At 31.2% G+C, this 15,228-nt stretch overlaps 2 protein-coding genes across 3 annotated transcripts; both read right to left on the bottom strand.

The window, feature by feature from the left end:
* Positions 1 to 2,655: 2,655 nt before the first annotated feature.
* Positions 2,656 to 4,340, bottom strand: LOC146886615 (uncharacterized). The gene has a single exon (XM_085672423.1). The coding sequence runs from the start codon at positions 4,173 to 4,175 to the stop codon at positions 3,402 to 3,404; it is 774 nt and encodes a 257-aa protein (XP_085528549.1). The 5' UTR covers positions 4,176 to 4,340; the 3' UTR covers positions 2,656 to 3,401.
* Positions 4,341 to 12,249: 7,909 nt separating this feature from the next.
* LOC114180241 (zinc finger CCCH domain-containing protein 17-like) lies at positions 12,250 to 14,334 on the bottom strand. Of its 2 annotated transcripts, none has more exons than XM_085671807.1 (7): positions 13,939 to 14,334; positions 13,645 to 13,830; positions 13,443 to 13,544; positions 12,999 to 13,160; positions 12,692 to 12,913; positions 12,492 to 12,589; positions 12,250 to 12,397 (listed from the first exon to the last, which is right to left on the bottom strand). In XM_085671807.1, the coding sequence occupies exons 1-7, from the start codon at positions 14,332 to 14,334 to the stop codon at positions 12,250 to 12,252; spliced, it is 1,314 nt and encodes a 437-aa protein (XP_085527933.1). The 2 variants fall into 2 exon arrangements, with proteins under 2 accessions (XP_085527933.1, XP_027922329.2); XM_028066528.2 differs by having other exon boundaries at positions 12,692 to 12,871.
* Between the last annotated feature and the right edge of the window lie 894 nt (positions 14,335 to 15,228).

Genomic DNA, 15,228 nt, shown 5'->3' with positions numbered 1-15,228 from the left:
CTTTTGGTGAATTTTGTAACTAGTTTATTTCGAAACTTTAGACCAATTTAGTCCTTCATATATCAAAATACATGAATTTAGTTCTTTGAATCAAATTTTGTTAGGTTTATTTGATGTTTCGTGCGCATTTCAGGATTGCATTTGAGTTGTTTATACTGTTTGACACATTTTTGCTTTAATGTTAAGTTAAATAGTATTATGAAACGTGTTTGAAATGTCAAATAAACTTATCAAAATTTGATTAAAAGGACTAAATCCACATATTTCGAAAAATGAAAGACTAAATTGGTCCAAAGTTTCAAAATGGACTAACTCTAAAATTTACTGAAAGTTAAGGGATCAAAAACATATTTAACCCTTAATCTTGAATTGTGTTAGTTTGGATCGAGAAACTATTATTTGAATTGTGTCAACTATTAATATTTTAAATCGAGAAAAGTATATTTTTTTCCTGATTTTCAAAATATTACCATATTTATGTGTTCACTCGAACTTCTCTATATATATAAGTAAATTTGGATTTTCCTTAGGTTGCTGAAGTTATCCATTTCTATATACGAGATTTCACATTTAGAGTTTTACTTTGACAAAAAAAAAAAGAAGTCATTACATTGGTGCATCATCCACATTAGATATTAAAGTCGAATTTACATGTTATCATAGGCCAGGTTCTTGTACTCAAATGAGTCTAGCAAGTGGAAGATTAAAAAATCAAATGGGATACTAAAAAAAGAAAAGTGGTTTAGAAAATATGAAAGAGAATTAGATACTGGCTAGATTATTAAATTGATATGTGGAAGAATAATGCTCCTTTTTCTTAAAATACCTATTTTGAACATGAAAAGGGATATTTATTGGATTACATGTATCTCTTTGCATCAATTTGTCATCTTCTCTAATATGTCATTCTCACCGCAATAATAATTTTTCTTTTTGAATAAAAGCTTTTGCATTGTATTGTCAAATCGAATAGAATACGTTGAAATAGAAGGCAAAGGCAACATTGAAGTTAAACAAAGTAAGGAAACCAAGGTGATTCATGATATTTTTTATATGTCAAAATTAGATGAAAAGTTATTGAACACTGAACAACTTTTGAAGCATAATTATTCTAGAAAAATAATTTTTTGACAAACAAATTTTTGACACAGTTATAAAAGTAAAATCTTTGCTCCTATGATCTAAGTAACCTCTCCTCAACCCTATAACAGTCGCGAGTGACAAGTTCTCGGTTTTTTCTATAACAATCACCGTAGGATGAAATTGTTGAGTCAAACTAATTCTTTCATTTTTTTTTCATTCTCAAAAGAGATTGAAGTTTGACTGTTTTCTCGCATTTGAATATCCTTCAAACACTTGTCGAAGAATGTCTCATGCTTTATATTGTCCGGATACGGACGGACACAGGTACATATACACGAACACGGATACGGAATACGATTAAATTGAAAAAACATAGATTACGGGATACGACGTGTATATACATGTTAAGTTTGAGACTATAAACTAACACATTGTCAACTAAAAAAAAAAATCTGATTTATATCTATATAATATCCAATATACAAAAAGTAGTGATAAAATAAGATTTGTTCCTTATTTTAATCATCAGAATCATGTTAAAGATAAAAAAGACATCTTTCAGATTGAACATAGTGTGTTTTACAAGTATCGTATGAGTGTCGGCATCCAATACGTGTCGGACAAGGGACACATTATTTATGAGGGATGTCGGAGCATCATAGCTCATGCTTCCTTGGTTGTTTTTCTTTCATTATCTATGTAAGTATGGCTACCCAGAATCCTCTTTGAATCAAGAACTCCAAAATCTGTTATTTTATTTCTTTCCATTGCTGATGCAGTGGCTTGATCATAATATTTTGTTTGTGCGGGACATCCAAAGACGTAAACAAAGTTCCCATTTTAATAGTACAAAAACCATAATTTTCTCCTTCAAAATAAAGAAACCTAGACATTGTCATGGTTTTGTTGCTGGATGTTGAAGTATTTCTGGCCATAATATCTCACTTTTATTTTTTTTTTCTTGTTGTAAGAACTTGACTGTGACACCAGTAGATGCAATATTTTGTGGTATAAAATAAAATTTAGAACAACAGGAAGATAATTTGGGAATTGAGGTGATCTCTCTTTTTATTTTTTTGTTTCTGGTTTGAGATACATTTTGTAATACATTCAAACTTTTTATTATAGATCGAAGATAACTCTTAAAATTACACAAGACTAACACATTATTGAACATATATATTAAGAGAGAAACACAAACTAAGTAAGGTCTTCACTCAATTAAAACCATAGAAATTTGTGCATCTGATGACACTACCATTAGCATGACCTCTGAACCTTCCATCATTGGCAATGGTCGTTGCATATCGTTGGCCACCAAGACGTGGTGGTAAAGGAGGCTTTTTTGTAAAAAGGGGTCACTTTGACCAAAAATTTGTAAAAAAGGATCGTTTGAATTTTTTTTTGCAAAATAGGGTCAAGTCGTCGTGGTGGAGGACGACATTAAAGGTGAAGTCGTCCTCCACCGTACCGGTTTCTTTTTTTTTTTTTCCAAAAAGTGAAACCGTGCTCTCAGAAACCGGTTTCTATATATTTTAAAAGTGAAGTCGTCCTTGGGCCTGACGACTTCACTTTTTGTTTTTTTTTTTTTTTTTTTTTTTTTTTTTTTACATTTTCAGCTTTATATATATATATATTTTTAATTATATATTATTTAGTTTTTGTTAAATATTTATTTAAGTAAAAATATGAAAAATAGTTTTAAAAAAATTCTAAAATACTTAATCGTTAAATCTTAATACAAAATTAAGAAGATAAAATGATACAAATTAAAAAAATATTAAAAAATCCTTCGATAATTATATTTGAATATTTAATTTGTTAATTTTTATTTTATTTGTGGTTTAGTCAGTCTACTATAACTATCAAGTATCATTTAATAAAATACTAAATTTATAAAATCAAATGAAGAAGTAGAGAACATTTTGACCAAATCAGAAGAAACTGGCGAAAAAATCGCCATTGAGGATGTCACTTTATTTTTTTACTGTAAACAAATATTTAAAAAAAAACTAAATAATATATAATTATATATATATATATATATATATAAAGCTGAATCTGTAAAATAAAAAAAAAAAAAAAAAAAAACCAAAAAGTGGAGTCGTCAGGTCCAAGGACGACTTCACTTTCAAAATATATAGAAACCGGCTTCTGAGAGCACGGTTTTGCTTTTTGAAAAAAAAAAAATGAAACCGGCACGGTGGAGGACGACTTCACCTTTAATGTCGTCCTCCACCACCACGACTTGACCCTATTTTGCAAAAAAAATTTCAACGGATCCATTTTTACAAATTCTTAGTCAAAATGACCCCTTTTTACAAAAAAGCCGGTAAAGGAACACTATCACTGTCTTCACTATCAGACTGCGAAAACATTCTGCTATGCTCGCTCCGAATGCTTGGCTTCCAAATCCCTGTTCTATTCACTCGTTCGAACATACGTAGCAATGTAGAAGTAGAGTGTCGTTCAGGACCCTCCACTGATATATCAAACATTCCATCAGAAAATCCAACCTTTACCACAATAGAAAATCCAATATCTGTTGTTTGGCTTGATCTGTTAATGGCCACTGATCCGTTACTACTTACAAAATAGTGTGCGATAGTCAATTCCTTACAATGATCGGAGCAATACTCGCTTTTCTCGCACTCCAGAACAAGAAGACCACACCTGTTTGGAGTGCCATACAAGTAAACATAGGTGTCCGTGACATCATCCCATGCACGAACGTTCTTCTTTGTCTTCGTCCACGCGATGGGATTCTTAAAGCACACAGATAGAGGATCGAACAGGCATGGACCGGTTTGTACTTTGAATATCTGCAAACTTAGCTTTTCTCCGTCTGAACTTATTATGCTGTCATCGATAGCGAACGCTAATACGGGGGAATGGCCGAAGTTGTCAACAAATCTTGCTAACATGAGTTTGCACGTTGATCCTTCAACGGTGTATGAAACTTCTCCCTTTTCGGAATTCTTGCGAGTAGATGTGGTCATGTTGATGGTAGCATGTGTTCCCAGTTGAAGATGGCATGGAAATGGAAGACTCCCTCTGTGACTCTGAAAACAAGCACCGTTGTTGTTCCCCATGTTTCTTTGTGTTGAATGTTGGAATGGAGCAGTTGAAGAAGGTAATGTGCAGTTATTCAATACAACAATAATTGGAAACTAAACTATGTAATGTATTCATTGTGTTCTGTGGTGAGCATGGATGTTCAAATGCCAAAACTATAAATACACTCATTGTAGAATCATATTTTCGCTCTCACCCCAAGGGAGTAAGGGAATGTTGTTGTTTTCGGCTTATTATTATTATTATTATCATTAACAGCATCTAATTCTCTGTGTTATTTTTCCAAACCACTTTTCTCTTTTCTTTATGCTGTTTTTTGTTCTTCCACTTACTTGTTTCTTTGATTCTTCATCCATCTATTTTTCGATTCCATAATGCAGTGTTTGTTTCTTTCTTTAGTAGTAGAGTTTACTGGAGTGGTTGTTTTTAGCAAAACTCAATTGTAGTTTTAAAATCATTTTCTCTCCTAAATTTTTAGCTAAATTAAACTCGTTTTCTTAAGATTAGGTTAGTTTTTAGAATTTAAAATTGAATTTATAATAGTTTTTAAATGAATAAAATACTCTTTAACCAAATATATTCTTATTTGAAAATTATATTTTTAACATGAGGAGTTGTGCTTACTCCTTTAAATTTCCACAACATTCCATATTTTATTATTATTAACCACATATATCACATGGATGTATTATAAACGCTCTGTCAAAAAAAAAAAAACTTTGAATATTAATGAATTTAATTTAGTACATAACATATATCATTCCTAAAGACCGGACGATTTATATTTATGTGAAGTTTACATTGAAATTTTTATTTGAGACATGATTATTACATTAGAAATAGTGATTATTAATAAAGTTATATATATATATATATATATATATATATATATATATATGTTGGGTTATATATATATTTTTCATATGGTTTGGTTATAGTCATTGAGAGATTGTGGTTCTATATATATAACATATCACATATATCTCATATCTATGATATTTTCAAAAGTCCTAAAATTCTAACAATGGTATCAGAGCAGATGGTCCTAAAATTGATGTCAAATATTTTATATGTGTAAGACTAATGTTATATATATGTCATGAATGATTGTAGTATTGCATCAATTTTATTTTAATTTTACCTTATTTTCTTTTGGTTGATTCAAACAAATACAAAGAAAACATTCTCACTATAGATAGAAATCAAACAAAGGAAAAGAATCAAACAAGTGCAAGAATAAAGAATAATAGAGATGATATAGATCTTGTGGAAGAATAAAGAAGATTTTGATTTTGATCTTGCTAATGCGATGTACGTGGCACACTATTTTCTTTACTACTAAATGGTGGATATGAACAATGATACCGGTTTTATGTAGTGCTTAGATTTTATATTACAACATATTTATATATCTACCGTCAAAATTCGTGTAGAAAATAATCAAAATCAATATGTAAGTCTCTCTCAGCTAACAAGAAGTTTAGAGCCAATTTATAATTTCATGTTTGAAGTTAGCTGAAGACTAAGATCGTGTCTATAAACTATATTTATGTTTAATTCTCCTTATTGTTTTATCCATCTTAAACTATTATGGCATGGATTACTGTAGATGCATCAATTTAATTTTAGTTTTTTTTTTTCGTTTTCGAAGAAATCCAAATAAAACATTCCTCACTAGATAAAAAGAAATTAAACAAGTGAAAGAATAAAAAATAATAAAAATGATCTTGATGTTGATCTTCTTACTAGTGCCATGACTCTTGGGCACACTATTTTGTTTACATTTATCTTTTGTAGCTATTAACAAATCGACAGAAACAATTAATGTTGGTCTGTTACCATTTTATCTTTTATGTGTGTCCATGTTTCATATATAGTTCAAAATAATACAAGAGGAAGAAAAAAAAAATCTTAATACAATGTGGTAAAAAGATCTAACATAGTGGAATTTGGTTATTGCTGGACATATAACTTTCAAGTGGTTGGTTTCTTTGAAATTTAAAATCATTAAGGAAGAATTATGTGAAACTCAAATTAAATCAGTTTTTTTTTTTTTTTTTTAAATATGCCATGGTTTATGTTGTATCCTGTATATATACCTATATTCTTATATTTTATATAATTTTTTCAATATTCTTTTGTAATAAGTTTTATTTTTTTTCATCTTTTTTCTTTTGTTCTCTTTGGCATGTTTCTTCATTAGATTTATGTTTTTGATTTATCAACTTTTGTTAAATTTTAGTTATATATTAAAAATACATATATACTTTACCATATAATTTCAATTTAGTCACATGCTAGAAGTTTAGACCCGATTTATATGTTCAATTGTTCTGTTTGAAAGTTAGTTCAAGACTAATATAGTGTCTATAAACTATCCTTATTGTTTTATCCATTATAAACTAAGTAATATTATGACATATAGATCACTCGTCTGCATCAATTTAATTTTAATTTTACCTAATTATCTTTGGTGGATTCAAACAAATCCAAAGAGAAAATTCCACACTAGATACAAAAGGAATCAAACAAGTGGAAGAATAAAAAATAATATAGATATGATATATCTTGATCTTGATCTTGTCAGACACAATTTTATTTTATTGATCTATGAACGCATTATTTTAAAATTTTAAGTTGACACTAGTGCACTTTAGGATTTTTACATCGTAGTATATGTCTCGATTCCTGTGCACTCGTTGCATATAAACACGCGGTGGCATTTTTGTAATTAAAGTCATCTTTTATGTCTTGGTTGCCATTCTAACTGAGGCATATAGCTTAAAAAAATTTTGACCCCTCGCGTTGACCCACATTTTTTTTATACTGAAGCAATATGTCTCGGTTCTTTTTTAACCGAGGCAGTAGAAACCTTATGCTTCGGTCCAGCTGCTACCCGAGGCATATAACGAGACAATATGCCTCAGTTTCGAATAACCGAGGCAGTATCCCTTCGTAGGGTTAAAAAACCCCAATTTCTTCACTGTAGCAGCGGCGCACTCTTTTGTTAAATTCCAAATAGCACACAACCAACACAGCAGCGGAAACGTGCAGGCCTCCATCATCTTCAACCAACGTCCTGCACCTGTTCGCAACTCCATCACTGCACCATCATGCTGCACCTTGCATCAACCTCCATTGCATCTTTGCACCACCGCACAATAGCGAAAACTGCGAGCTCCCAGCCACCGTCGCACACCACCACTACAGCACTTCGCCGGATAACATGAACTTGTCACGACCACCACAGTTGTCGCCGGTGAGTCGGAGCTTTGAACGGAGGACGCGCACTAATGGCAGTGGCCCTGGGGTTCGTGCGGAAGCAGACCGAGTTGCAGGGTTAGGGTCGATGTGTGCGTGAGAACGAAGTGGTTAGGCCGTCAAGAGGGATGGCGACGTCTCCAGCGTCGATTGGTGTCGCCGGCAAGCTAGCTGCGTGGTGGCGTGGTGAAGAAGAGATGGGGGTGTGCGGTGGCAGATTGAAGTTGTGGTGGTTTGAAGGGGAAAGGGGAAGAGGCTGCTGGAAGAAGAAGCTTTATTTTTTTAATTAGGTTTACCCAATAGGCCTCAGTTATGAGAAAACCGAGGCAGTAAATATTAAATATGCCTCGAGTTTGTAACCGAGACATAAAATACTACCTTTTTACCTCGGCTGTATATGCCTCGGTTGTGGACCCGAAGCCAAAAGCTGAAAATAACCGTTGAAAATACCGCTTATTAAGTTTCTCTTTTGGAATTTGTTTTGTGTAGTCTTCTAAAATTTTTATTATCCGGTATATTTTGTACACACAACAGATAGAAATAAGATAAAAAAAAATCTCAAAGGAAGAATCCAAACATCAAGTAGGGTTCAACAATGATATTTTAACTGCTAAATTTTAACAATTTTTTCTTACACCACGTCGTTAAGTGTTTTAAGTGTGAGTTTTTCCACAATTATAAGCACTGAAAGTCTCGCATACGATCTAAGCACCATAAGCATGCCCTCTGGACCTTCCACTATTGTTAATGGTTACTGCATTTTGCCGGTGGCCATGTGGTGTTCTGTTTCGCCGGCTACGTGGTGGTAAGAGATCACCATCATCGCTGTCTTCCCTATCAGACTGCGAAAACGCACTACCAGACTGCAAAAACAAGCCATGTTCCTTCTGAATGCTACAACAATGAGAACACATGGTTGGCTTCCAAATTCCACTTCTATTCAAGATGTATAATAATGAAGGAACAGGGTGTTGTTCAGGACTCTCTACTGTTATATTCATCTCGTATGTGAGACAAGAAATTAGTGGGTGATCCGTTAGTGGCCCGATATCGGATGTAACAGAACTTGTCTAAGAAAGTTCGCTAGGATAGGCTCTAACTTGACTCTGATACCATGTTAGAAGTAGACTTTAAGCTTACTCAACCCCACAAAACTCGATTTGTAAGATGAGGATTACACCTACTTATATATTATGAATTGGTCTTATCTCTAATCGATATGGTACTTCCAACGATATCTGTAGGCATAGGCTTTCCCAACCTGAACATATTATGCTGTCATGGAGTAAGAATGTTACCATGCTGACATTGCCGTCTCTGGAAACAAGTTTTGTTAACACGAGTTTGCACGTTGACCCTTCAACTGTGTATGAAAGTTCTCCCTTTTGGGAGAATGATCCATCCTCCCACCTGTGAATCCTAGATGTGGTAGTGTTGATGGTAGCATCTTTTCCCAGTTGAAGATACAATGGAAATTGAAGACTTCCTCTCTGAGGGTGAAAACCAGCACTATTGTTGTTTCCCATCTTTGCACAAAATTTTTGGAAGGGATCACTTGAAGAAGGTTTGAATGTAGAGAATGTGCAGCTACTCAAAAGTCGTCTGAATCGATTTTAACCATCGGCTCTGATACCACTTGTTAGGATTTTAAGGAGGGGTATCACTGGGGAGACACAACACCAATGAGACCTGAGCCCAATCACATAAGGCATTGACACCACTCTCAACCCAAAACCTTAAGGCAATGGGTTTATGGGCCTTGATCCTTATATAGTGCTCTACTTTCTTATTTCTGATCAATGTGGGACTTAGACTCACACTTGGATTCCTAACAGGCAGAACTATAAATAAACTGATTATAGAATCATGTTTTCACTTTCTTCAGTTTGTTATTATAATTCAGTAGCATCTAATTCTCTGTCATGTTTTTCCAAACCACTTTTCTCTTTCTAGTGTCTATGCTTTGATTCTTCCACTTGCTTAATTCGTTATTCTTATACTTTTCAATTATGTTATGCAGTGTTTTGGTTCCTTTCTTTAACAGTAGAGTTTTAAAACCAGTTTAGGGGTGGTTTCTTAATTAGCATAACTCATTTTTAGTTTTGAAATCACTTTTTCTTCTAAAATTTAAGCTAAAAGTAAACTCTTTTTCTGAAGATTAGGTTAGTTATAGTATTTTTTTAGAATTTGGAATTAAATTTATAATTTTTTTTAAATTAATAAAATATTCTTTGCAACCAAATGTATTCTTATTTGAAAATTATATTATAACATGAGGAGTTGTAATTTTAGAACTACTTTAAATTTTTACTATAGTCTATATTTTATTATTATTAACTACAGTTATCACATGAATGTATTTATAAAAGTTCTGTCAAAATAATTTTTTACTTTGAATATTAATGGCTTCAGTTATAACATATGCAAGTACTAAAGACTGAACCATGTCACAAGTTTTAAGTTGAAATGTTAATTTAAGACATGTTTAAATTATATTAGAAATCGTGAAATATGAAGAGTGACATCTAAGCTAAACATCAAAAGCAGGAATTCAATTTAGAGTTTGCAGTTATGGATTACATCTGAGGGTTACTAATACCCTTATTACTAATCTTTCTCCTTTCTTTCTTGTAATTTTTTTAAGGTCCGAATTGAGGGATATATTGCCTTTTTAGTTGATAATGAACTTTTTTTTTTTATGTGATGGATTATTTTGTAATTTGCACTTTGAAATTTGTATTAGAGGTCTAACTTTGAGGATACATACTAATATGAGCTTATTTTTTAAGTTGTTATATATATATATATATATATATATATATATATATATATATTAAACACTTCAAATATTTTGTATTATTTACTTAATTCTTTTTTGTTGATAAAAAAAGTAGTGATTGTTAATAAAATTGGCGATATATTCAAATATATTTATGTTAAATATGAATTAGTATATAACTTTATAGATATCGTGCATCAATATTTGAATTTTTCATTAATATATTCAAATATATTTATGTTAGATATGAATTAGCATATAATTTTATAGATATCATCCACCAATATTTCAATGTTTCACCATTAATATATTTTTACAGAATAAGTAAAATCTAATTAATGATTAATTTTATACTAAGTTAAAACTTAGAAACTACCGCAACGTTTTGATCTTAAATTCAACCTACTAATCATTCATAACATCATGATTATTAATTATGCCAATTTAAAATTTACAAATCTCTTTGGTAATATGATTTACTTTTTCTTTCTTTACTTACATGTGTTTCTAATATTATATCTTTTACTTTTTAATCTTTATTTTTCACATTACTCTTGTAATTGTCGTCAAATTTCATGTTTTAGTTTGTATCACAAAGGCAAAGACAAGTTCGAAACAATGATATGAAATTGTTAATAAACTATATTCGTACTTTTTTATGAAAGGCAAATTTGCTTCCATCAAGGTTACAGAAGTTCATTGCATATTTACTTTACAATTTACAAGTATATCTAAATCCAATCATGATTGCATAAAAATTTGTGGAGGTGTAGGCACACACATAATTAAGAGAGAGCAGAGGTCATTATTCAAAGTGAAGCGCCCTAGGTCAACGATCAGGGTGATGCCAATGTATTTTTGCACAGTTTGAATGCCGCCCTTGAATGCACTTCTTGTTAGTAGTGAGTACAATATGCTCCATTCTTGACACTAACTCTCTCCAAATTGTGATTTCAACACCGAAAAACACCTGCTTACAAGAAAGACACAAAACCCAAGTGTATGATCCGAAATAGAGATAAAACATAATGAAATCATTCAAATAATGCAATAATGCATGAAAATGGCCTAAACTAAGGTATGAATGCAAAGAATATTCAACTAAAATAGACTAATAATGTAAACAGAATGATGAATGCTTTTAAATGAAAATTTATCATCTCATCTCAGGTCCAATTCATACAATGATATCTCAAGAAGCACAAATTTCACAATGTTTTTAGAATAATGAATAACTTGTTGGGTCCCTAAGTGCAATTGATTAATTGAGGCAAGACACAAGACACTAAGATAGATAGTCTTTGAAGCTTTACTTTCTCTTTATAAAATATTTTCTCTCAGGTTTCTGACCTAGAAGGCACTTACCTGCCAACTAAGCATGGATCTTCCACTCAAATGTTATGCACTTGCCACACTTGGCCTCAAAGGAGTGCCTCCTTCCCTAGTAACATATAGTCTCAAAAGGGTGTCAATTTACTACAATCTTTTTTTTTTCAATTGACAGACAATTCTCCAGTAACCAAATGCTTGGCACTTGCCATACTTGGTCTCAAAGGAGTGTCTTTTCCCCCAGTAACATATAGTCTCAAAGGGTGCCAATTTTTTTATTTTATTTTTTGTGTGTGTAATTGACAGACAATTCTCCAGTAACCAAATGCAGTGAGTGTGAAGTGAGTGTCACCATAGAAACCGTAAAAAAAAATATTTCATATCTCATTTAAGTATATTATTGCAAAAACTATCTTCCTTAAGTGTCATGGTGTCAAGACTCACAATGTTGTGTGTGAAGTTTCCCAACAAGTACTCATGATCATGAAACATATATGAACAATGTACTTAGAAAATCAGTGAACAGACTTGGAACTAAGAGTTAAGATGATGAAGTTCCATTTAAACATGTCTTTTGATGAATAAACAAGATGTAATGTATATGCTACATAGATGCATTAATGATGTAAAATGACAGAAAAGATGACATGCATAAGAATGAAGAACACAATGGATTTTGCTAACAAAAGATAAATTCATGTCTAAAGAATATAGAAAACATCTTAATTAGATGCCACCTTAGGTAACTCATTCCATTTCCACACCCTAAGCAAACCAGTCCCATCTCCAGTGAGAAAGAGTCCTCCATCAGCGACTAACCCAAATGATGTAATGTCTTTCTTAGCAAATAAACGGCCCCTCTCTGAAAATCTATACAGGAAAAGGACATGGTTAAAATATGCAACAATATCCAACACGGTAATATGTAGTAGTATAAGAGGAAATATAATTCAAGTTTACTTACGATGGCAATTCGTACATGCAAACTAAATTTCCTGTACAAGAGGAAAACAATATTGGCTTGCCATTTGCATCATGCATCCCAAAAAGTGATATAATACCCTGTATAATAGCATAATGAATTTTGTGAATTGACCAACTTCTTTAATACTATTGTTAGCTTGTTTTCTACGAAAAGTACAACTAAATGATTAGGTATCTTACGCTTTGTTCGTTGTGTGTATATACCACAGCCAAAGTTCCCACTTCTGTCATTGCCCAAATTTTAATTGTGCCATCAGATGAACTTGAAAACAAATATTTTTCCCAACAGAGAAGGGATGTGACTACACCAGTATGCTCATTAAGTGTCATTGTACATTGTAATGTATCTATGTTCCAGACCTGAAGAAAACATGATAACAAGATTTGGATAGTGAGTGATAACTGATTTAGTCACTTTGTAATTCAAGGAAATTTGACACAATACAAGAAAAAAAAATATTTCGACATCAACTCACGATAGACATACCTTTATGCTTTGGTCCATGGATCCCGAATACAACATATTCCATCCAACATTTAGGGAAACAATTAGGCAAACCACAGATTCAGTGTGGCCAATCAGTGAGCCAGCCAATTCAAAAGGAGACTTAGTTTCAGAGCTTTCTCTCCATGCAGTAATGACACCATCCTAAAAATTTTAAAAATTACATAATACATAAATCAATGGACGCTAGAAACAAATGTTTAGAAAACAAGAATTCTTAACCCAATCAAGGAAAAAAAAAAGTTCTAGCATAAGTAATTACGATGAAATAATTGATAAGGTAAAAGGTACTAGATGTTTAGACAATTCAAAAAATCTTAATGCAATGAAGCATAAAACTCAATCAATTAATTGACTCCATAAAAAGAAAGAAAGAAAAAGTAAAGTTTAACATAGATAACATTTAACTTCTATATGGATTATTACCTCTGCCCCAGCAAAAAGGATGTCGTTTCCAACAGCCATGTGAAGGATCCGTCCTTTGGGTCCATCAAGAGTGTACTCTAAATTGGTCTTGGTATTAAAAGCCTTTATCACAAACACATCCATAAAATCAATTTGCTTATACTACTCCTATAAGTAGAACATTATTATAAATTAAAATAAAACAAGACAAAAAAGTGTTTACCTTGATAGCATTCTTCAAACCAACAAAAATCCATGGCCCCTCACTTATCAAAGAGTTAACCTCTGTGCCAAAATTTATGACTTTAAGGGATTGACCTGTATGGCAATCCCATATCCGAACAGTGCCATCAGTGCTTCCAGAATAAAGTTTGTTGGTTCCAGTTAGAAGTGTAATTCCAGTTATAGCCTAATGTCAAAAAATGTAATCATATCAATTTCAATTGAATTATTATTCTAAATATCCATTATCCAAAATATATTTTGTATTACTAATTATGGATTTTGAAGTGCATACCTTTTTATGTTGGTGAAGCTCTGCTATTGTGGAAAATTCATCACTTTGAAACCATGAATGCAAATTGATGCATTGTTCACCATACAAACACCTGTTGTTGGTCCAATACTTACATATAGTACGAGATGATTTCTTGGACACTACAACATTTGTCCCGTCTCTATCTTCACTCTTTTGAACCAAAGTTTTCTTGGACTTGGAGATAATCTTATAAGATGAATGATGCTTTTTCCCACAAATTTTGCTTTTGGCATTGATACCGAGATAGGAAGTATGTGTAGACGGTGTTTCTGCGTGCATAAATTTGCACGGATTTCTATTACATCTCCCAGCTCGCCAGTATATACAAGTTTTTCCGTAAATTTCTTTATTCATCTTCACCGACTTTGTATCCATAATACTCTACAAAAATAAACATTACAATTACATCCCATATGCAATAGTTATTCAACCAAAAAATAAATTATTATAATATTTGTAAATTATATATATATATATATATATTATAAATATTCAATATATATATATTATAAATATTCAATATATAAAATAATTATATAAAGATATAGAGAATAACTACACACATAAGAAAATTTTTATAAAAATAAAGAAATTTAATCTTATAAATAAGATATTTTGAAATTTATATTCTTAAATGAATATATATTACAAATATTTGATATATAAAAGAATTATATAAAAATATAGAGAGTGAATTATAATATATATATATATATATATATATATTATAAATATTCAATATATAAAATAATTATATAAAAATATGGAGAATGAACTACACACTTAAGAAAATTTTTATAAAAATAAAGAAATTTAATCTTATAAATAAGATATAAAGAAATTTATTTTTATAAATAAGATATTCTTAAATGCAATGAAAAATCATCACTTAAATACAAACTCAAAATAAGATTCAAAGGATAAAAAAAGGCCTTTCTCACACGTGATATAAAATCTAAATGTAATTTCATATATATAAAAAAGTGAATTACAAATAGAAACCTATGATATTCATAGTCTAATTTGGCCGAATTTTACATTATAGTTAATGAAGGAAAAAATCGAAAAATCATGTTTTTCATATATTGTATCACTTATATTATTTAACCCGAAATCGAAGTGATTTAGTTTTAGAATGAATGCACATCTGAATTTTAGAACTCACTTATTTCCTTTTAAACAGTTCCGATTATATCTGAATATAATTTTGATTATCACCACTCTTAATCCCTCTTTATATATATATATATATATATATATATATATATA

Source organism: Vigna unguiculata, chromosome 4, assembly GCF_037176805.1.
Source record: "Vigna unguiculata cultivar grain cowpea cultivar isolate G323 ecotype 2 chromosome 4, ASM3717680v1, whole genome shotgun sequence".
Classification (NCBI taxonomy): Eukaryota; Viridiplantae; Streptophyta; class Magnoliopsida; order Fabales; family Fabaceae; genus Vigna; species Vigna unguiculata.
Note: the sequence above shows the minus strand (reverse complement) of the source record. Positions and strands in the feature narration are given on the sequence as shown.